The sequence below is a fragment of the Podarcis gaigeae genome (genome assembly GCF_964106915.1).
Source record: "Podarcis gaigeae genome assembly, chromosome: 5".
Taxonomy (NCBI): Eukaryota; Metazoa; Chordata; class Lepidosauria; order Squamata; family Lacertidae; genus Podarcis; species Podarcis gaigeae.
The window spans coordinates 99143337-99167632 of NC_139681.1; the positions used below are offsets into that span (position 1 = coordinate 99143337).

At 46.9% G+C, this 24296-nt stretch overlaps 1 protein-coding gene and 1 long non-coding RNA gene across 3 annotated transcripts in view; both read left to right on the plus strand.

The window, feature by feature from the left end:
* Positions 1-8928: 8928 nt before the first annotated feature.
* The window catches only part of TPRG1 (tumor protein p63 regulated 1), a 43796-nt gene continuing 28428 nt past the window's right edge, over positions 8929-24296 (plus strand). Inside the window, exons 1-3 of one of the 2 annotated variants that reach the window (XM_083739935.1) lie at positions 8929-9073; positions 18265-18480; positions 20180-20271. In XM_083739935.1, the coding sequence (XP_083596061.1) occupies positions 18274-18480; positions 20180-20271 (299 nt within the window). In that variant the 5' untranslated portion in view covers positions 8929-9073; positions 18265-18273. Of the gene's footprint in view, positions 9074-18207; positions 18481-20179; positions 20272-24296 lie in introns of both variants that reach the window. The other variant, XM_083739936.1, reaches the window with a different exon arrangement.
* Positions 14145-24296, plus strand: part of LOC310845190 — a 39936-nt gene continuing 29784 nt past the window's right edge. The window contains exon 1 of the long non-coding RNA XR_014564560.1: positions 14145-14200. This is a non-coding gene — a long non-coding RNA (uncharacterized lncRNA). The remainder of the gene's footprint in view (positions 14201-24296) is intronic.

Below are 24296 nucleotides of genomic sequence, written 5' to 3' on the forward strand. Positions count from 1 at the left end.
TATTTTTAGTCCCGAAATTTAGTAAAGTCCTCAATTACTCACGGGTTGTTACGTTTTAGAATCTTGTGTTGAAGGAAGAAAGGTCGGCGCTCACCGGCAACGGCAACGCGGCTTCGCTCCGCTGAATGCGCATAGACCCACAGCGCCGCTACCCCCTCTGCGATCCGGAGCCCCTTACGGGGTTCCCTCAACGTTTCGGGGGTAGCTCCTGGCGCCCGCCGGGTCCCGAGACCGCAGGCTTCCGCTGCCTGCGGTTTTCCAGAATGGGTCTCCGCTTCGCCGTAGCGGACGACCCTTTTCCAGCGTAGCTTCCCTCTCCCGGTTAGGAAAGGGCAGCCATTACCGTTCGCGCCGCCTCCGGAAGTGGCGGAGATCAGCATATAGTTTACAATTGAGAACCGTATGTGTAAAGGTTTCCTTATATCTCCTTTCCTATAATTTGAATCCATTGGTTCAGGTCCTTCTGGAGCAGCTAAAAATGAGTAGTAGTAGTAGTAGTAGTAGTAGTAGTAATTTATTTGTACCCCAGCCACTCTACATTAAAATGTCTGACATTAAAAACTTCCCTAAACAGGGCTGCCTTCAGATGTCTCCTAAACATCAGATAGTTGTTTATTTCTTTGACATCTGATGGGAGGGTGCCACCACCGAGAAGGCCCTCTGCCTGGTTCCCTGTAGATTTGCTTCTCGCAGGGAGGGAATTGCCAGAAGACCCTCAGAGCTGGACCTCAGTGTCCGGGCTGAACGATGGGGGTGGAGACACTCCTTCAGGTCTATTGGGCCAAGGCTTGCTCCATCTTCCATGGGACAGCCCTGGAGATATTTGAAGCTGGCTCCTCTCCGTCTCCTTCAGCTGCTAGGAGAAAAGACTGGGAAAGAAATGCAATAAATACTTACAAATAATCTTTGGGTCTGCACAGTTAAAGTGGATTAAGGGGCTCTTTCGCCCCGGTGCAAGAAATCCACATGAAACACGTACACTCCTGTTTCTGGTTAGGAGGGTGACAGACACAGACACTGAAAAGTGTGGGATGAACCAATGATTAATGGGAAGACAGGCCAACACCCTGAAAGCAATTCAGGATGATACGTTCCTTGTTGTGTAACTGCCCTGGAAACAAATCAGAACATCCACAAGAACATTGGAGAGACTCAGAAGCAGGACTGTAGCGCAAGAGCCACTCTCCCCTCCTGTGGTTTCCAGTTTTCTGAAGTATTGGTGCCTGTATCAATAGCCCTCTCCTCCGTTATGAATCTGCCCAGTCCTCTTTCTTTAAAAAGCAGAGACATCACTTTGCCGACAAAGGTCCGTATAGTTAAAGCCATGGTTTTCCCAGTAGTGATGTGTGGAAGTGAGAGCTGGACCATAAAGAAGGCTGATCGCCAAAGAATGGATGCTTTTGAATTATGGTGCTGGAGGAGACTCTTGAGAGTCCCATGGACTGCAAGAAGATCAAACCTCTCCATTCTGAAGGAAATCAGCCCTGAGTGCTCACTGGAAGGACAGATCCTGAAGCTGAGGCTCCAATACTTTGGCCACCTCCTGAGAAGAGAAGACTCCCTGCAAAAGACCCTGATGTTGGGAAAGATGGAGGGCACAAGGAGAAGGGGACAACAGAGGACGAGATGGTTGGATAGTGTCTTCGAAGCTACAAAGATGAGTCTGACCAAACTGCGGGAGGCAGTGGAAGACAGGAGTGCCTGGCGTGCTCTGGTCCAGGGGGTCACGAAGAGTCGGACATGACTAAACGACTAAACAACAACAACAACAACTTTCAAAGCCACCCAGGTTGGTGGCCTCCTGTGGCAGTGAGTTCCATAGTTTAACAAACAATAAAGAGCCGACATGCTTTGAGCATCATGTAAGCTTTGTGCAAGCAAAACAGAATTCTGGAGGAGCCCACTAATGGAAAAAAGTGGGGGGCATATTCCGACTCAGCTTTTGAGTGGCATGTCAGAGGTTTGCACACTTAATAAATGGAAGTGGATATAAACCTCCTCTTTGACGTGGACATATTTCACCCTGTTTAACCTGCACTTATCTCTCGAGCCTTTATACAAATAATGTTGGCTCTCTGCCTTTTCAATGGGAACAAAATCTTCTGGCAAACTGAGCAGAAGAAGGAAGGTTTGTGTGTGAGAGCAAGAGAGAGGGAGAGAGGTGAGATCAGCTTACATCTTTTCTTACTTGATAATAATGAACTGGCATGCATCCTGCCCTCCTTGTCTCCTTCTCACTGCCAGAAAGAAGGATCCAATGCAGTTGAAGTCAGTCAGTGCGGCCTAGTGGTGAGAGTGTCAGGACTCAGCTATGCAGCTGCAAATGAAATGTTTTAAGTGCGTTTTAAGTGCATTATACAAATGTGGCACTAGATGGCGATGATGAGCTTAAGGCAAATTCAATATATATTCAATTATACACACACACACACACACACACACACTTTGTTTTTTTGGGGGGAAAGCATTCTTACAGTGTTTTTTATACATATCTAGATTCCATCTCAGATTAGGACCTCGGAGAGACCCGAGTTTGAATCCCTGCTTGGCTATGAAGCTCTCACTGGGTGAGTTTTGCACTAGTCACTTCCCTCTTCAGTTCTAAGCTATTTATTCATTTCTTAAAATTCATATCCCGCTTGAGTGTAAAAAACAAAACCGCAAAGTGGTTTACAAACTGATAAATCAATAAGATAGCATCTCCGTAGCTCAGTTGACAAGAACATGAGTTTCTTAACCCCAGGGTCCTGGGTTTGAGACCCAAGTTGGGCAAAGGATTCCTGCACTGCAAGAGAATGGATGGACTAGAGGACCCTCATGGTCCCATCCAACTCTACCAATTCTGTAACTTTGTGATTCTAAGAAAGACGTGCAGCAGTTTCAAACATACAGAAAAATATGGAAACAGGTTACAATTCACACCAACTTTCTAAGTCTACCTTGTCGGCAAGATCGAAGGAGGAAGTTTGGGGGCACGGACCCTGTATGCCACCTTGAGCTCATTAGAGAAAAAGGTGGGACAGAAACACAATCAATAAATACAGAAATTGGACTACTGCAATGCGCTCTACGTGGGGCTACCTTTGAAGGTGACACAGAAACTACAATTAATCCAGAATGTGGCAGCTAGACTGGTGACTGGGAGCAGCCGCCGAGACCACATAACACTGGTCCTGAGAGATCTGCATTGGCTCCCAGTATGTTTCTGAGCACAATTCAAAGTGTTGGTGCTGACCTTGAAAGCCCTAAACAGCCTCAGTCCAGTAGACCTGAAGGAGCGTCTCCACCCCCATCGTTCTGCCCGGACACTGAAGTCCAGTGCCAAAGGCCTTCTGGCGGTTCCCTCCCTGTGAGAAGCCAAGTTACAGGGAACCAGGCAGAGGGCCTTCTCGGTGGTGGCGCCCGCCCTGTGGAACGCCCTCCCACCAAATGTCAATGAGGAAACTACTGCCAAACTTTTAGAAGTCATCTGAAGGCAGCCCTGCTTAGGGAAGCTTTTAATGTTTAACAGACTACTGTATTTTAATATTCTGTTGGAAGCCGCCCAGAGTGGCTGGGGAAACCCAGCCAGATAGGCGGGGTATAAATAATAAATGATGATGATGATGATGATGATGATACAGAAATTACTCCTGGCAACCTACAGGTCTTTTGCCCTCACTTCTGGAGGGTTCAAGGTTGACAGAGGCTGATGTTGCTCAGAAGCAGGTCCATTTGAGTTACGTGAGACTGACTCCTGGAAGCTAAGTCTGCATCAGGAATCTTGATTTTGAGGGGAGCTTATCCCAGAGTGGTTTGCCCCCGATCAACGTGCCAGATAGTATACCCAAAAGACTAGGCATCATCTCTCACAGAGGAGGCCATATACCCGAGAGGAATCAATAGCAGCAGAGAGCAGGTTGCGCAAGAACTCAGGAAGCTTTCCCCGTCGCCAGAAGCAATTCATTCACAAAAGCCTGACAGAGACGAACTCACGACGCTGAGTCATGCTGAGTCAAAGAGCAGGAGTCCTGTCTAGCCAGGCATTGCCACTCCAGTTTTCACCAACCTGATGCCCTCCAGACATTTCAGACTATAACTCACATTAGACCATTGCCAGCGCAGGCATTAACAACCCCAAACACCTCCAACCGGTGCAGTCTCCCCAGTGCCTCTCCTAGCTCAACTAGTTGTTGTTGTTGTTGTTTAGTCGTTTAGTTGTGTCCGTCTCTTCGTGACCCCCTGGACCAGAGCACGCCAGGCACTCCTGTCTTCCACTGCCTCCCGCAGTTTGGTCAAACTCAAGTTAGTAGCTTCGAGAACACTGTTCAAGCTATGGTTTTCCCAGTAGCGATGTATGGAAGTGAGAGCTGGACCACAAAGAAGGCTGATCGCCGAAGAATTTATGCTTTTGAATTCTGGTCTGGAGGAGACTCTTGAGAGTCCCATAGACTGCAAGAAGATCCAACCTCACCATTCTGAAGGAAATCAGCCCTGAGTGTTCACTGGAAGGACAGATCCTGAAACTGAGGCTCCAAGACTTTGGCCACCTCATGAGAAGAGAAGACTCCCTGGAAAAGACCCTGATGTTGGGAAAGATGGAGGGCACAAGGAGAAGGGGACGACAGAGGACGAGATGGTGGGACAGTGTTCTCGAAGGTACCAGCATGAGTTTGACCAAACTGCGGGAGGCAGTGGAAGACAGGTGTGCCTGGCGTGCTCTGGTCCAGCGGGTTGCGAAGAGACGGACACGACTAAATGACTAAACAACAATTTCCAACACACACACACAGCTTTTTCTCTACTCACATAGAACTGCAGGTCTGTTCTCAAAGTGCAAAACCTGGCTTCTTTCTCTGCTGGCTGCCCAGCAGCAGCTGAAACTGAGCAACTCACTTCATTTATCCTTTCATTCATAAGTCAGCCCATCTCTCAAAAACTCCTTGCCAGAGTCCCAGACCTCTCCCTTTTGCCAGCAGCGATCGATAGTCATAAAGTTTCTGTCCGGGTGCCATCTGTTCTTTGGCTACAGGTTTTCAGTTTGGAAAAATCTAGATGCTTAGGAAGGAACAAGTGTTTGGGACGGGCAAGGAAGAGGATGCAAAGCACTGCTCAATTGGGGAAGGGTCACCCTGGAGGCCCAGTGGATCTAAATGGGGAAGGGGTCCAGAACGCCTCTAACAGCTCTACTCATTTTTTATTTTTTAAGAAAAAAAATAAGAGTACAAGGAATGAAATATATCACCAGGTTCCTCTCCATATCCACACTAACCACTGGGCAGCCGTCTGCTGCCATCTTCTGGACACATCGAGTTATTGAGACTTAAAGGAAAGGTCAATACAAAGACATTCAGTCGATTCACAAAAAGTCAGAGAGCTCAGAGCAGATGAGTCCTTTTCATTCACAGCAAAGCGGCTCAGCACTGCAGTCCTTTCAGCTGTGCAGCTAGCAAGCACAGAGCTTACATTCTGCAAGTCCTGGCCGAATAGTTCGAGTGCGAGTCCTGCATTGCAGCGGGTTGGGATAGATGACCCCCGGGAACCCTTGGCAACCCTAGGACTCTCTGATTCTAAGTCAGCTTGGTTGTTGTTGCTGCTGTTTTTCTTAAAAAGCCCTGCTAGTTAAAAGCTAGGAACCCTTCACGATGTATATAGAGAAACAATGCATTGAAAAGAACTCCCTTGCAGGATTTGATTAAGACACAATCAATTAATATAAACAGAAAATATAAATATGGGGGGGGGGGGAAATGTTAAGAAAATGTTAATAAGGTATAATCTTAATTTCAATATATAAAGTATATCAAATTATAGGCAGAAGAAATGTATATGTGATAAACCAGAAAGGGAAGTTGGGGGAAGTTTATAGAAAATATAAAATGTAATTTGTGGGGTTTTTAAAATTTAGTATTGAATATGTTAAACTATGTTGGAAAACTATAATAAAAACATTTTTTTTAAAAAAAAAAACCCTGCTAGTTATACGCAAAAAATTATGCATGCAATGCAAATAAACAACTCAAGCCTCATTCTCTTCTGTATTTCTGCAGCATAAATTATAATTATTAATAGCTAAGTATTTTTATACATATATATATATATATATTTCTGTATGTATCTGTTTATGTGCAGGTTGCTTTAGGAACCTGGGAGTGCAGATGCACCTAAGATTAGTGTCTATAAATGCATATAAGGCGTGCAAATGCTTCCTATTGCTACCTGCAGCCCCCAGTCTCTAAGCGGTGAGAGACCCCGGGGTCTCCAGGCAATTACCAAGATTCCAGTTTCCTTGGAATGAACCTTGGTGGAAACTGTGGAGTCTTTAGGATATCTGGTTTTATTTGCATATATGTAGAACTTGTATGTAGAGCATAATATGGGGGAAGGGGCAACCTCACAGGACAAACACCCCGGCAGATCTTCCTCCCCCTTTAACAACCTTTTCTCTAAACCGGAAAGTCCCAAATTCTGCAACCACTCCTCCATCCCCTTAGAGGGTTATCTGTGCAGATCAGCCCCTGGCCACCCTAGAGGCAGGTGAGCCCTGTGTTGGGGGCAGGCCAAAGTTATCTGTTTATTTCACAATTCTTTTAGGCCACTAATCGTGAAAATACTCAAGTGTTGTAAAAAACAACAACAACAACAAATAAATACATTACCTAAACAGTAGCATCTATGCTTCAGTGTGGCAACACCTAAACTGTGGAACTCCCTGCCTCTTGATATCAGCAGATGCCTTCATTGCACTCTTTCCCCTGTCTGCTAAAAACATTTTGGCTTAGACCAGAATTCCCAGATAACTTGGAACACTGATGTGTTTTTAGTTCATTTCTGGTTATTTTTTTTTTTAATGTTAACATTTTTATTCCTCTATTCTTTGAAGCTTTTTAAAAATTGCAAGTGGTATATAAATTTTATGAAATGAACAAAATATAAGAAAAGTTTTTTAAAAAACAAAAACAAAAAACCAACCACCACCATCAACTGATTTTGGATGTGTTCAAAATGGCGATGGCGTAAAATGCATGTTTACAGCGATAGGTCTGTCGGTAGAGCATGAGGCTCTTAATTTCAGGGACATGGGATCAAGCCCCACGTTGGCCCAAAGATTCCTGTATCGCAGGGGGTTAGACTAATTTTTTTTAAAATAATTTTTTTCTTTATTCAAAATTATACCAAGACATATTATCCAAAAACATATCATCCTTGTTTCCCCCCCCCCATTTTTCCTCTTCCCCCCACAAAACCCACCCACTCCCACCCCACCCCCCGATTTCCCTCAGTTCCAGTCTTTGGTTTCTCTGAGACTGCTGTTTTCTGCATGTTACAAAGTTGTATACATCCTCAAATATTTAGTTGATTATTAACAATAAAAGGTTTGTGAGTGTTTATTCAAAACCAGCCAAGGAGTCCAGTTCGCTTTGTTGCGTCTTCAGATACTTTGTAAAGGGTTCCCATTCATCCTTAAAGTCACAGTTATCCTTGTCCCGTAGTGTATAGGTCAGTTTTGCCAGTTCTGCATGCTCCATCAATTTTCTTGCCATGATTCTTTAGTTGGGGTTTCTTTGTTCTTCCATCCTTCTGCTATTAAGACTCTCGCTGCCGCTGTCGCATACATGAAGATGTTTTTCAACTTTTTTGGCAGGTCTTTCCCTACAATCCCCAACAAAAATGCTTCAGGTTTTTAAACAAATGGTAAATGGAACATTTTCTTCAATTCGTTGTATATCATTTCCCAATTTTTTAAAAAATTACCTTACAATCCCACCACATATGATAAAATGTCCCCTCCTTTTCCTTACACTTCCAACATATATTTGAACTAGTTTTGTACATTTTCTCTAACTGCACTGGTATCATATACCATCTGCATGTAGTTCTCCTTCAATAGGGAACAATTTGTAAATTTTAAGTCAGTTTTCCATAATTTTTCCCAATCTTCCATCATAATGTTGGACTAAAAGACCCTCTGTCATTCTACTGCTGCTTGCCTGGGCAGCTTGCCAACTTCGCCATAGGGAAGACCTGGAGTGCTCTTGTGCCTTGAACCAAAGCCTATTGCTCAGGAATGGGCAGCTGAAGTTTGCTGCGACCTTTACCTTCAAAGGCTGCATGCTGGCTGTTTAGCCGTAATAAAAACAAACAAACAAACAAACAAACAAACAAACAAGCATACCATCAAAGGACTCAGCTACTGGTCATGGAAACTAAAGCTGGCAATCCCGTTCCTTGACACTCGGAATGTGCCTGTGGCCTGTGAACTCTGCTACGACTGACTGTTGCAAACACTCCCATCATTTGCATGCAATTCTCCCTTAAACCTTGGTAAGAACAGCAAATTTTTCAGCTTCCTCGCCGGGCAGCCAGGAGACGTTTATTCCAAACACCTTCACACACATTTACAAAGTTGTGGGCCAGGCGCACGGGGGGAAGCGCCACGCTCTTTTTGCAAGCCATGGGCCGATGTGGCAACAGAAAGGCGCTTTGTGCAAGCTCAGAGGCGCTACTTCACACTTTCCAAGTTGAATTTCTGGCAACCAGAGAAATAGGCAGGAGGGATATTTGGGCTGTTTTTCTTTCCATTGTGCATTTTGTGTTTTTCGTATGTCGTGAACCACCCTGAAATTAATTAATTCAATTTATATTCCACCCCACACCCACAAATCTCATTACTGTAATTAATTAATGATTGCAAAAGCATATGCTTGCTTAGAAGATTTGCAGAAACCCCATGCAAACACCCCCGTTTTTAACTTCTTCGGCTCAGGGCGTCGCCTTTCTTCCACCCAGAGCTGCACCTTGCAAACCAAACAGGTGCAAACTGACCCGGGGTTCCACCCTCTCCCAACCTAGGTGCCAATGAGGGCTTCTTCCACACCTGTGTGGCCTTGATAACAAAGGGAGCAGATCCAGCCCTCCTCCCCTGACACCTGCCTACCTGGGAACACCTGGGCCAGCCTCCCTGGCTCCCAGCAAGCCACTCTTTCCACTTCCTTATCAGGCTTCTCTGACCCGCAGGGCAGTTTGGGCAGGTAACCTGAGCCTTTGTCCCGCTGCAGATCCGTGCAGAGAAGTTGCTGCGCACCTGACGCAGGTAAGGGCAGCCGGGGGGTCTCTTCTCTTTGCAGTTACTGTATAAAAATATCTCCTTTGGAAAGGTGAAGGTGTCGTGGTGCTGTCAGGAGAAGAGGTGTGTGGATTTGTGTGGGAGAGAGAGAGAGATTGAGAGAGAAAGAAAGATTGCAATTCTATCCCACTTTTTTTTTTCTCCAAGGAGCCGCAGTCGGTGGACATTGTTCTCTTCCTCCCACGACAACCTTGTGAGGTAGGTTAGGCTGAGAATGAGGAGCTGTCCCAAGGTTACACCCAATGAGCTTCGTGGCTGAGTGGGAATTCGAACCCTGGTCTCCCACATCTTCGTCTGACACTCTCCTTCTTCTTCTTTGGCGATCCCTCATAGCCAAGTAAGATTGTCTTCCATAAACACAGTTTTTAAAGTGAGTCCGTAAGTGACTGTGGAGGCCAATTCTGGATCCACACGTCCTTCCACAGTGGAGACATTGGTTTCCGGGCAAGAGGTGATCACGGTGAGGGTTTGCCAAGCGTGCCTTCCTCTTAGCACATTTCTCCATTGCGTCCTGAGTTTCAGTGTCATAGAATCATAGAATCATAGAATCCTAGAGTTGGAAGAGACCACAAGGGCCATCGAGTCCAACCCCCTGCCAAGCAGGAAACACCATCAGAGCACTCCTGACATATGGTTGTCAAGCCTCTGCTTAAAGACCTCCAAAGAAGGAGACTCCACCACACTCCTTGGCAGCAAATTCCACTGTCGAACAGCTCTTACTGTCAGGAAGTTCTTCCTAATGTTTAGGTGGAATCTTCTTTCTTGTAGTTTGGAACCATTGCTCCATGTCCGCTTCTCTGGAGCAGCAGAAAACAACCTTTCTCCCTCCTCTATGTGACATCCTTTTATATATTTGAACATGGCTATCATATCACCCCTTAACCTCCTCTTCTCCAGGCTAAACATGCCCAGCTCCCTTAGCCGTTCCTCATAAGGCATCGTTTCCAGGCCTTTGACCATTTTGGTTGCCCTCCTCTGGACACGTTCCAGTTTGTCAGTGTCCTTCTTGAACTGTGGTGCCCAGAACTGGACACAGTATTCCAGGTGAGGTCTGACCAGAGCAGAATACAATGGCACTATTACTTCCCTTGATCTAGATGCTATACTCCTATTGATGCAGCCCAGAATTGCATTGGCTTTTTTAGCTGCTGCGTCACACTGTTGGCTCATGTCAAGTTTGTGGTCAACCAAGACTGCTGGATCCTTTTCACATGTACTGCTCTCAAGCCAGGTGTCACCCATCTTGTATTTGTGCCTCTCATTTTTTTGCCCAAGTGCAATACTTTACATTTCTCCCTGTTAAAATTCATCTTGTTTGTTTTGGCCCAGTTCTCTAATCTGTCAAGGTCGTTTTGAAGTGTGATCCTGTCCTCTGGGGTGTTAGCCACCCCTCCCAGTTTGGTGTCATCTGCAAATTTGATCAGAATGCCCTTTAGTCCATCATCCAAGTCGTTGATAAAGATGTTGAATAAGACCGGGCCCAAGACAGAACCCTGTAGCACCCCACTAGTCACTCTTCTCCAGGATGAAGAGGAACCATTGATGAGCACCCTTTGGGTTCGGTCACTCAGCCAGTTACAAATCCACTGAGTGGTAGCATAGTCAAGTCCGCATTTTACCAGCTTCTTTACAAGAATATCATGGGGCACCTTGTCAAATGCTTTGCTGAAATCAAGGTAGACTCCATCCACTGCGTTCCCTTCATCTACCAGGCTTGTAATTCTGTCAAAAAACGAGATCAGGTTAGTCTGACATGACTTATTTTTCAGAAATCCATGCTGACTATTGGTGATCACAGCATTCCTTTCTAGGTGCTCACAGACTGTTTGCTTAATGATCTGCTCCAGAATCTTCCCTGGTATTGATGTCAGACTGACTGGGCGGTAATTATTTGGGTCCTCTCTTTTCCCCTTTTTGAAAATAGGGACAACATTTGCCCTCCTCCAGTCTGCCGGGACTTCACCTGTTCTCCAGAAATTCTCAAAGATGACTGCCAGTGGTTCTGAGATCATATCTGCCAGTTCTTTTAATACTCTTGGATGCAGTTCATCTGGCCCTGGAGACTTGAATACATCTAAACTAGCCAAGTATTCTTGTATTATCTCCTTAGTGTCTTCAAAGCCCATGACACCTTTGGTCAAGGCTGTCCTCCAACTGGAGCGCTCGCAGGCCAGTGTTTCCCAGTTGTCAGTGTTTATACTACATTTTTAAAGATTTGCCTTGAGACAGTCTTTAAACCTCTTTTGTTGACCACCAGCATTACGCTTTCCATTTTTAAGTTGGGAAAAGAGTAGTTGCTTTGGAGGACGATCATCCGGTATCCGCACAACATGACCAGTCCAACGAAGTTGATGTTGAAGAATCATTGCTTCAACACTGGCGATCTTTGTTTCTTCCAGTACACTGGCATTAGTTCGCCTGTCTTCCCAAGTGATGTGTAACCACTGCACCACACTGTCTCCGCACTGAGAGACGGTGTGTGTGTGTGTGTGTGTGTGTGTGTGTGTGTGTGTCTTCAGGGTACTGCAGATTTTGCTCTGAGTCTGAAATAGCTGCTTGCTGAGCAGGCCAGCACACTTGGCTTGGCCTGCTTCACAGGGTGGATGTGAGACTATAGCAGCAATACTTTTTTGGTCGGGGGAGAATCCATACCCAAATATCGTGGAATGCCTTCTCTCTCTCCCCTCCCCAATTATTTATAACTGAAATTATCTCATTTGAGCTTCACAACCAAACTGTCAGGTAGTTTAATCTGAGAGGAAGCAGATTAAGTGATGAAGTTACGTAAAATTTGTCTAGTGAGCTGTGTTGCTCCGTTAGGAAGAATTCAAAACTCACAGTGGAGTCACAGCTTTCTTGGGATCAGCAAAAAATATCAGGCAAGCATTGGGGTTCCTTGAGGTTGGATATTAAAGGAAACAATATGGCTTTTTGAGATGGTATGTGGGAGGGAGGGCAAAAAAATCTGAGGATGGTAGAAAGATCCAACACTTGCAGTCAACCTAAACTGGGTCCAGAGAGACTTAGATCGTGCAAAAAAAACACACACAAAAAAAAAAACCAGGTTGGGCCAAGGGCTGTTGAGAGAAAAAGCCAATTGTGCTGTCAACACAAGGATTTCCAACTGGGCAGTGGAAATTTCTTGCTTCTACTGCATGTGGAGGGCTTGGAGGGAGACCAAGAGCAGATATGGGGCATGGGGGAGTTGTTGCACAAGGCAAGAACTCGAAGATATCTGATAATTCAATGAAATACTTCTTCATGAAGTCGTAGAAGCGTAGTTGGAAGGGATCCCAACGGTCATCCAGCCTAACCCCCTGTCAATGCAGGAATAAGTGCATAGTTAACCTGTGGAACTCCCTCCCACAGGAGGCCGCGATGGCCACCACCCTGGATAGCTTTAAAGGAGGGTTTGACCAATTCAGGGAGGAGGAGAGGGCTGCCGATGGCCACGGTTGCAGCAAAGCTTCTGAATGGAAACTGCAGGCAGGGAGAGAGTTGCTCTTGTGTTCGAATCCTGCTTGCAGGTTTCCCACTGAGGCATCTAGCTGGACATTGTGAGAACAGCATGCTGGACTAGATGGGCCAATGACCCAGCAAATTCTCATTCTGTCCTTACATTTTTCGGATGCAAAATGGCGGAGGGGGAAAAATCCCAGTGTATATCTCAAGCTACAATTCTGGAACTGGTGAGACGGGGACACAAACCATGTTATCCAAATTGCCTCCTCTTCTCTTTTGAGCTCTGCTCCCTTCCACCAGCTGGCCGGCCACTGGCCTCCTGCAGAGCTCAGTCTTGCCAAACTCTGGGACATTGAATATTAGCTAATGGCAGTGAAGTGACTCTCCCTCCCGAGGCAATATTGCTAAGTGTTTCCCCTCCGGGGTCCCAGCCGGTGCCAGGAGAGCCTGCAGGCAGAGGTCACTCTGACTTTGCAGCAAGAGCCCACAAAAGGATGCCAGAGAGACGCTGAGATGCTTTGCAAAGGAAGGGGGGTTGTTGGCTGAAGGTGAACTCCGTGAGGATGCAGAGAATGGCAGGCAGGGTTGGCTGGGGGTCTGATGGGCAGCGATGGAGGGGCGCCGTCTATGGAGGGGGTCCAAATAAACGGCATGCAGCCGGCCAGGCTTCATCATGTGCCTCACAGAGATTTTGCTCAAGGCCTGGTTTAGCTTGCTCTAAGGAGTGGCCTCAGGCCCAGGATGTGAATCTGCGAAATGGGTATAATGCAGCTGGAAGGGGCCAGAGTTGAGGCTGGGCACCAGAACACGCTTTTGATACCAGGACTCTGCTAGGGGGAGGAAAACAATAGGAAAAGTGACAGTGCCTCTGAGCATGCGCGGTGTACCTTGCCAGGTGAGCAGAGAGGGCTCAGTTGAACAGAAGAGGTCTTAGGATGGAAGCTCATTCTGTGATCCTGCCCAGGGATGGGTCATTTACACAATGGAAAATATTTGCTGGGGCTGTTAAATAAATAGATGCATGAATTGCCTTGGACATGTGTCTTAAGGTGATTTGCAAACATACCATAAAAAGAGCTAAAACAGTTTTGAAAACAGTACAGACAACAACCACTAAAGATAGGTGACCAGTTGGAAAAGCTTTTTTGGGGGAACTGTCTTCAAATTCTTTCTAGAAAGCGCAAATAGAAAAGAAAGTCCTTTTTCATGCAGTGCAGGAGGCAGGGTGGCCATGAACTTAGATTTTTTTTTAAAAAAGTGGCTTAGACAAATTCATGGAGGAGGAGGAGGACTGTTGAGAGTGTATTAACTTATGGTCTGTGTGTGTGGTTTGGGAGCTGCACGGTCAGGGGAAAAACAATGCTGTCCAGGGTTGTAAAGATTGCTGAGAGAATAATTGGGTGCACTCTTCCCACCTTGGATCAAATCTATGCTTCCAGGTGCCATAAGAAAGCTGCAGAGACAGTGCAGGGTAGTGATCTCTTTCAGCTTCTGCCTTCTGGAAGAAGGTACAGGGTTATAAAGACTACGACTAGCTGCCTGAGAAACAGTTTCTACCCAAATGCGATTTTTATAAGGTAGTCTCTATGTGAGTATATTGTATTTAATTATGGGGTATCAGAGTTTTTAGGGGTTAACCAGGCTGGGATAGCTGGGATAGCTGGCTTGTGGGTTTTTGAATGTCTGATGTAGATTTTTTTAAATTTCGTTGTTCTGTATGGGACAATGACAATAAAGATGATCGTATTGTATCAAGACCTTTGAAGGCTACTAGCCAGGATGCTCCTGAATGCCAGCAGCTGGAAGACACAGAAGGCGAGAGTTTTGCTCTTGTGCTCAGATCCTGCTTGTGGGTTTCCTAACAGAGGCATCTGGTCAGCCCCTGTGAGAACAGGATGCTAGACTAGATGGGCTACTGGCCTGATCCAGCAAACTCTCCTTATGTCTTTATGGTGCCTGTTGTATCTCAACGTGGACCCTGTTCCCCCAAACAGGGGAGGCCACACTGAGAGCCTTGCTCCGACTTCCTGTAGAGCAAGTTTCTGATTTGGGAAACTTTCCAGCAGAATGCAATGACCTACTGGGTATTTAGGTGGTTTCTCATGTTACCTGGTCCTCAGCCGTACAGGGCTTTATACCTTGGAACCGAACTCGCCCGCGAAGAGCTTGTCATGATCGTGGACACCTAAAATGCTAAGTTTGCCTTGGCTCTCCCCAAACAGTAAGGCCTTGTTTACCCAGGAAGGCGATCGCTGAGTCAATTCTGAGGTCCACACCCCTGATAGCTATTTCAGGTCACTGTTTGCTAGCAGAGAATGGCCAACTCCACCCATCTCTGGGTGCCTAGCTGTGTTCTCAGGTATGGTCAGTGGAAGGATGGGAGACTTCATGATTGCATGAAGTCACCTTGCTCTAAGCCAGCCCATTGACCCATCTAGCTCAATACTGCCTGCTCTGGCTGGCAGAAGCTCAGGGGTCCCCAGCAGAGAAAGGTCATTCACAACGTCTGGTGCCTGCAAGATTTTTAAGTGGAGATGCTGGGGATTTGAACCTTCTGGATGAAAAGTAGATGGATCTCTGGGAAACAGCCTGGACCGACTGGCTAAACCAGGTGAGGGGAGTCAATGGGTCTCAAACCATCGGAGAATTAGGGACTTCCCCTGCATTCAAAGACAGACTGTGGAGGATTGAGCAGATGGGACCAAGAGCAGGTCCAATGGTCAAGCAGTTGGTTTCTGCATGTTCTGTGGAGGGAAATGAGGGGTAGATGGGGCTCGTCCACCTGGGAAGGCAGCCCATCTAGGAGAAGAAAAGCTATGATCCTACCCCTCCGCTGCCTTGCGGCTACACCCATTAATGAGTGTAGTCTTCAGGAGTCAACCCCAAGGAACAATCCATGCTGAAGTGTAGGTCAGTTCCCATGAGGCAAGACGCAGCGATAACAACAAGAACCTTCGTTGAACTGCATAACTGGGAAATGGGGCAAAGAAACTCGTACCTATGGGACTGCCTCTCCTGGCATGTCCCACAGAGGACCTTATGGTCTTCAAACAAAAACATCTAGGAGGTCCCGGGCCACAGGGAGGTTAGGCTGGCCACAACCAGAGCCAGGGCCTTTTCAGCTGTGGCCCCGATTTGGTGGAACGCTCTGTCCCAAGAGACTAGGGCCCTGCGGGACTTGACATCTTTCCACAGGGCCTGCAAGACGGAGCTGTTCCACCAGGCCTTTGGCCAGGTCACAGCCTGACCCCCTCCTTTGGCAATCCTCACAGAACTCTAGCCCAATGGTTGCCATTCATCTGATTTGAATTTATTTTATAATGAAATGATTTTAGAATGTTGTATCATTTTAATGTTAGCTGCTCTGACCCCGGCTTCGGCTGGGGAGGGTGGGATATAAATAAAATTATTATTATTATTATTATTATTTGCATTCCTGTAAGCCTGGGCTACTCCCACTCCCAACATGATTGGCTGTCTAAACTTCCAAGCTGCGAATCACGACTCAGAGTTGAAGGGCCAATGGCAGAAGCCCAAATCCTGAAATGTTCTGTGATTGGACATCATGTATCGACTCAGAACACAGGAGCTCAGATTGCTTAGTCCAGACTCAAGCTCAGGCAAACGCAGACCACTGGATACACAACACATGCCTGCTTCCTTGTGGAACATCTTCAGGAGAAGAAAGGACTAAGCAGTAGATCCTACACAAATCCCTTGATCTGCTTTCCTTTGGATCACATCAGCCAGGCAGAGAGGGGGGTATTGTCATCTGGGTAGCCCAGGACCTCCACACACACTGCCCAGGATTTCACCCTGGGGAGGTCACTTGGGTGCTGCTAATACAACTGTTTGACTTCACCCTCGGAGGAGCACTCAATTTTTATCTCAAGACAGACAGAGGCCAACAGCCACGGTAGACAATTAAGTGCTTGGCCACGTAAAGAAGGTGGCTGAGATGTATTAGCTGTGGCTTCCTGCCAGCTGCAACGATTCTGTTTGAAAGAGTCCTCTGTTAGAAGGTTTGTCTTCTCCAAATTCAGATTAACGATAAGGAGCCGTCGGAAGGCAGAGCAGGGGAGGGGCCTTGGCCTGAGCACCTGCACAGAAGGCTCAGCAGGTAAACAGCTCACCTGGTGGCAGAGGGGAGCAATGACTTTAGGCTATGCATTGGGTGTCTACTGTACTTAATCATTTGTTGTTACTTTCTGCGCTATTTTTTTATATCTCGCCTTGAGACATGCAGGTGTAAAGTGTACAAAGCTCAGCAAACTTTTTCGGCAGGGGGCCGGTCCACTGTCCCTCAGACCTTGTGGGGGGCCAGACTATATTTTGAAGGGGGGGGGGAATGAATGAATTCCTATGCCCCACAAATAACCCAGAGATGCATTTTAAATAAAAGTGCACATTCTACTCATGTAAAAACACACTGATTCCTGGACCGTCCGCTGGCCGGATTTAGAAGGCGATTGGCTCGGATCCAGGGCCTTAGTTTGCCTACCCATGGTGTAAAGATTTCCAATAGCTTCAGTCCTCCAAAAACATTAAAAATCATTTTTAAAAACCCCAATAAACATTGAAAGGGCACTACCCCTGAAATATACTCAAGAGTGGATTTCATGCTCTTTGTTCAGCTCATAGTGGCAAGGAGGAATGAAACATCTGCTTTATATACATTATTTACAGAATGGGCCCCATGTGATTAGCTAATTCCGGGATTCACCTGTAGGCCAATCAGGTTGCGGATTCACTTCCACCTGGAGCTGGGTTGGGTGGCTCTTGTGGACCAATCAGACTGCTGTATTCTGAATACTATTGTTCTAGGACCAATCAGACTGCTGCATTTTGGATCCTATCATTCTAGAACCAGTCAGACTGCTGCATTTTGGATCCTATCGTTCTAGGACCAGTCAGACTGCTGCATTTTGGATCCTATTGTTCTAGGACCAGTCAGACTGCTGCATTCTGAATCCTATTGTTCTAGGACCAATCAGACTGCTGCATTCTGGATCCTATTGTTCTAGGACCAATCAGACTGCTGCATTCTGGATCCTATCATTCTAGAACCAGTCAGACTGCTGCATTTTGGATCCTATCGTTCTAGGACCAGTCAGACTGCTGCATTTTGGATCCTATTGTTCTAGGACCAATCAGACTGCTGCATTCTGAATCCTATTGTTCTAGGACCAATCAGACTGCTGCATTCTGGATCCTATTGTTCTAGGACCAATCAGACCGCTGCATTCTGAATCCTATTGTTCTAGGGCCAATCAGACCGCTGCATTCTGAATCCTATTGTTCTAGGGCCAATCAGACTGGTGCAGTTTGGATCCTGTTGTTCTAGGGCCAATCAGACTGCTTCATTTTGGATCCTATTCAACTCAGTACATAGCAAGCCCGTTCATTAAACGTGGTCAGTTTCCCAAAGTCTGTTGGCATATCCCAAGAAGGAGGCAGCCAATCTCATATCTCTAGGAAGGGAGTTCCAAAGTTCCACCCGCGTCCCCGCCCAGCATGCCTGTGAGGGGGGTGGGGTTGAGAGAAGGGCATCCCTCAAGGATTTCACAGCCCTGCCTGGGCAGGTATGTATGAGGGAAACTGGTCCTCCTGCTGGACTCCTGCATCTGTTAGAGGCGCAGGTGGGCAAAGGGCAAGCCGCTGTGTTAACCCTTTGGGTGCCTCTGCTTGCTTCGAAGGGGCCCGGAATGTCAGGCGGTGGAAACTACCAAGAGTTCAAAACAGTGGAGATGCAGCAGCAGGAGGAGCTGGAAGGGAAGAGCAAGGGAAATCCCGGAGCCGGAACCGCGCAGGAACCGGATTCAGGATCCTTTCCGCCGTCTGCTCCCAAGACCATGCTCTACCCCCGCCCTCACGCCGACCCCTACGATTCAAGGAAATACTTCGCCACGAGGGTGAGTTGACCCTTTTCCTTTCCGGGAGGGGTTGCGGGTCCTGCAAGAAAAGGCACGGAATGGAATCGCGGAGTGGGAAGGGACCCCAAGGGTCATCTATTCCAACCCTCTGCAATGTAGGAAAGAGCCCTCCGTTTCAGAGGTGGGCCTCTTTCCCTCGTGCATGGTCTCCTTTTTTTTTGCAGGGGGGCGGGGGGGGGCAGGTGGGTTGCGTGGCGAGTTCCCGCCTCCCCCCTCGGAAATAAAGACACGAGACATTAGAATTTTAGGTTAATGGGTCAAATTAGGCCACAACTTTATTGATTACAGAAATTGAGCGGTATTGGCTTAGGCATTGGTCCTATCAACTAACCGGCTTCAGCCTGCTTGCTTGAAGACTGACAAGGGTTAACCACCAGTAGGGGGAGTCCTGCTGAGGGACATCAACTAGGAACTCCCCCGGGGTCACCGCTCGGGGGCGTGCCGTAGGCCCACACCTCCATAGGCTTAGGACAAGGCCACGCCCCCCCAGAATCCTTTACCAGACTACCCTTCGATTTGGGGGGAAGGTGTTTCCTTCCCCCCTTCCTTTGCATAACAATTAACCCCTACCAATGCCTAACCGCCAATGCCAAGGAAGTTGTGACGGTTGCTACGAGGTAGGCAAAAAACCAAGTACCTGGTGTCAATTTGCCAAGTGGAAAAATTCCTACCAGGCCCCTTAATGGCGACCAACCAAAGTCCATAGCAAGGTCAGAGAGCCTAACCTAACGGGTGGGAAAACCCGATCAGCTGGAGCGTGGAAAGAGGGAGATCCTTGGCCGTGCCAGCCCTAAATAGGACCGATTGGCTGGCCGGGGGATGAAACGTCCGAGGATTCCGCAAGTATCGTGGGGGCTGTGAGCCAGCCCCCGCATGCGTGGGGAGGGGCGAGAAGCCCACAACCCCACCTCCTCTCCAGCTCGGAAGTGGCTTTAACAATCTACCCATGATCCACTGTGTGTAGAATTTTGAAGCCAGAGCAGAGGCCTGAGATCTTTGATATGCAGTTAAGGCAGGGTTGGAGGGACGCGGGTGGCGCTGTGGGTTAAACCACAGAGCCTAGGGCTTGCCGATCAGAAGGTCGGCGGTTCAAATCCCCGCGACGGACTGAGCTCCCGTTGCTCGGTCCCTGCTCCTGCCACCCTAGCAGTTCGAAAGCACGTCAAAGTGCAAGTAGATAAATAGGTACCGCTCCAGCAGGAAGGTAAACGGCATTTCCGTGTGCTGCTCTGGTTCTCCAGGAGCGGCTTAGTCACGCTGGCCACATGACCTGGAAGCTGTACGCTGGCTCCCTCGGCCAATAAAGCGAGATGAGCGCCGCAACCCCAGAGTCGGCCACGACTGGACCTAATGGTCAGGGGTCCCTTTACCTTTACCTTTACCTTTACCTTTACCTTAGGACAGGAGTGAGGAATATTTTTTCAGCCAGGAAGATAGGAAGCTGCGTTATAGTGAGTCAGCGTGGATTATACTGAGCTGTTTTGTTTTGTTTTTTTAACTTGCAATTGTTGTAACCCACCTTGGGACCTGCCCTCAGTTCGAGTTTCTGGCTAATGCTCAATGCTTCTTCAATGGTTACGACGGTGCACAAAGACCAGGAAATGCCTGCTATTTCCCTGCGCATGATTTCCCTCTGTTCCTTCTCTCCTGTGATCTCCTCTCTCATTTTGTTCTTCAGCCTGGAGCCTTTGACCAAGCCATGGATGACCTCAGGGCCCATGTGACAGCAAACATGGGGGAAACGGCCCACAGCTTCTGGCTTCTGGCTGAGTAAGTCTCTCTTCCTTATTTATTTATATTTATTCGAAGCATCTTTGTCCCGTTTTTCAGCTGAAAAAGCTTCCAGAGTGGCTTATGCACAATCAAAACATGACAGTCTCTGCCCGAAAGCTTGCAATCTAAAGCAGGGGTCGGCAAACTAAGGTCCGTGGGCCGGATCTGGCCCAATTGCCTTCAGGATCTGGCCCGTGGATCAGTGTGGGGAATGGGGTTCTGTTCTTTCCCCCCCTCTTTTTTCCCCAGCCGCCATTTTTCCCCAACAATGCCATTTCCCCCCTCCCTCTCACGCACTGCAGTGGCACCTCCTCCCTCCCTAATAATAATAATAATAATAATAATAATAATAATAATTTATTATTTGTACCCCACTCATCTGGCTGGGTTTCCCCGGCCACTCTGGGCAGCTTCCAACAAAGATTAAAAATACATTAAAATGTCCTACTTAAAGTGCGAGCAAAGGCGGGCGCCAGTCACGGGCAATCGCCTGCAAAGCTGTGTGAGGCCCTGGCCAATGCGGTGGCTGCGCAGTGCTCAACGAATGAAAAGCCATGCCGGAGCCCACCTCAGCACGGTGCTGGGACTGACCATTCAGTTTCTGCGCCGTGCTGAGGCACATTCCAACGCGGCCGCTTGCTTGCTGAGCCGCCGCCAATACACAGTGGCAGATCCTGCCTTGGCCATTCTCCACTGCTGCCCGCCACTGCTGCTCGGTGATGTCTGGACGGGAGAGGCCACGCCATCACCGCCAGTGCTGCTGCCGCCCTCACCATGAAGGAATGTGAGTACCGGCAGATCCTGGTACTCTGCCCCCCGCAAGGTCTGAGGGACAATGGACCGGCCCCCTGCTCAATAGGTTTGCCAACCCCTAATCTAAAGGGGCACAACACAGAAGGGAAAGGGATGGGGAGGGAAGAGGAAGGTAACAGGTTGAAATGGGTTAGACAGCCTGATTAGACAGCGCTCTGGCATTCCCCCACCCCGGTCCTACTAACAAGGCGAAGTCTACCTCCTTCTGAATTTGAGCAATTTTATCTGCAAAAAAAGTTTGCAAAATCGTTACGGGAGATCTTGAGGTGCTCACCAGACTCCAATGTACTGTACTGTTTTCTGCAGATGCAATAGAGGCGGTGAAGGTCTTCTTCGCCGTCGCTATTACCACTTGGTAGGCTCAACGTTGAGCTCTAACCCGTATCTGGTCTGATTCAAGATGAGTTTTCCGCCACCAGTGCTCTAGCCATCTCAGTGATTGTTTCAGCTCCAGGGAAAACCACGGGGCTGTCCGGGCTCCATGCAATCGGAGAGGGTGCTCCGGAGCCAGACAGTCGATAGCCCTGGTTAACTCTGCATTGCAGCGCGGCACCAGGGAATCAGCTGAAAGGCCATCAACATGGGATTAAGCATCCCCTACCACTCTCTGGAAACCATTTGGATCCAATTAAATGGTAGAGGCTGGCCATCTGAATCGGACCCACCTCCCTGCACAGGGGAAGGGTCATGGAGAAGTCCAGTTGCACCAGGAAGTAATCTGACCATGACACTTCTTTCATTTCACTTTTACTTAGTGTCAGATCACCCACGTCAACAGAGGTGAACACCAGGTCTAAGGCATGTCCACAACTATGAGTTGGGCCAAACCTATTCCGGGTCAGCCCCATGGAGGCCATGCTTTCCACGAAGTCCTGAGCGGCCCCTTGCAAGGTCATGTTGGCATGAATGCAATAATAATCATAATCATAATAATAAAACCCCCTAGGTTATATCCCCTAGGACTACCAAACAAGGTGTCTTTTTATGGTTCTAGGAAACGAACAATCTTATTTCTTTCGGCCAAAGGTTTTCAGAAGAGAATTCTGTGTAGAATTTCCCTCTTCCATTTTCTAACCCTTCCAGAATCTTCTCTTCCTCCTGCCACTGCTGCAGAAATAGTCCGCAAAATGGCACCCCCAATTTTGCCTCCTGAAAATCAGGCGGGTAGAGAATTTTGGGGTGCTGTTTCCACTCGCCCCCAAATTGCACTCCCACTGAGCCCTTCCCAATCTACAAACACCGTTTGTAAGCTGGTTGGGGCAGAGACCTGTCTGTAAGTTATAAGACCTGTTGGTTCACTGCATTGATTTCCTCATGCTTTGCAACCATTTCAAACACCCCCCTTTCTCCCCCCCCCCCCCCAGGACATCTTCCCCTCCACACCATTACCTATTTTTCTTTTAGATTATAGTGGATATTATTTCTGTTGCTATGGAGAGAGCTATGCAAACTGACTGGCTGTATATATAAATAATAGCAATCCCTCCTGACTTTAAAAATCTCCTTACGCTTCCTGCAAAAGTCCTCAAAGTTGCTGCTTTAATTACAATTTCTCCGTTGCCGCTGAGCAGCAACCCGTCCCTCAAGGCAACGCATGGCGATTGGAAGGAACACCTTGGCAGATGTTGTTTTCCCTGGAGACCATGTAATTATAAGCCATGCAAATCGCGAACAGTTGCCTATAAAGAGCTATAAAAAGAACCGTATATGGTATAGATACCTGGTGAATCATTAGACCAGGATTTGATTTTTTGCAGTTTCAATACTGCCCCCTGGTGGGTGAAGGGTGAATTCTCGCACATATCGTTTATTTTATTTATTTCACAAAATTGACACACTGTTTGATTGTAAAGAGGAAAGACACCAACTTCAAAGACAAAACAAGAAAGTCAAGAGAAATTGGCAACAATACTTTAAAATATACCAAAAAAATGGAAAATGCTAAAATAGATTAAAATTCACACCAATTTTCTGAGCGTCTTTGTAGTTTGTCCAAACAGGAATGTTGTGGTTTAAAAAAAACATCTAGGGGGGATAATTGGTTATCCAGCACGGAGATTGTGTTTCAGTTTGGAATGAAAAATTTATCAGAGAGTGGGATATATACAGAGTATATGTAAAAGAACATGGTCAAAAGATCCATCCGTTGGCAGGTCTTGATTGAGCTTCGGTGTGTAAGTAGGATAATTTTGTAAAATTAAATTTATAGTAAGTCAAATAACATAGAGCAAGTAAAGTTTAAGTGCGTATTTAAGGAACTTAATTCGGGAACACAAGGGGAAGATCGGAGGTCTTGTCAAATTTAATCACAAATGGATGCGCAAACCAAGTATTAGTAAAAGAATGAATAATTGCTTATTTTGCATTTCTTATTTTGCCTATAACATTTATTGCATATTTCTGTTATAAAGTTTTCAACCAATAAAGCATTTAAAGAAAGAAGAAGGAATGAAGACCTTGTGAATGAGGCAGGGGTGTGAAGGTTTACTAGATGGTGCAAAAAAGAATGAATTCATGAACACAGGATCGCAGAATCTTGGCGTTGGAAGGGACCTTAAGGCTCATTTAGTCCAATCCCCTGAAACACAGAAATCACAGCTGAATAATCCCTGGCAGATGGTCAACCAACCTCTGCTTAGAAATCTCTGACAGCAAATCATGTTGGAACTCAAAACTCCCGAAACAAATTGGCAAATCTGTTTCTGATAATGCTAATTATGCAGAATGAAGGATCTCTTCCGCTATATCAAATTAAAAAGATTTTGCAAGAGGAGATGGTTTTCGCAGAGCCCGGAAGGCACCATTTGCCAGCCTGGTGCAACCAAGGAGGGGGAAGGAAATTCAGTTTGCCTCATATTTTTGCATGAGCTTTCCTAACTCAGACTCCCCCAAACAACACACAAACCTAAATGCTGCGGTTCTGAGATCCCCGTTTCCCATGTGTTGCAGCGGGTTGGACTAGATGACCCTTGAGGGTACCTCCCCACTCAACAATTCTGTGATTCTGTGTTAGCAGCTCTTTTTTAAAAAATATATTCATTTTTCATTTTTGTTCATTACATACATCTCAAATTCTTAACGTTTCCTATAGATTCCTCCCTCCCTCCCCTCCAACACTTCCCCCAACTTGCGTTTCTGGTTTGTTTATATTTTCACCCATTTTGCTATCTCTCAACAGAAAAAGTTATTAATAACAGAACATCAAACCT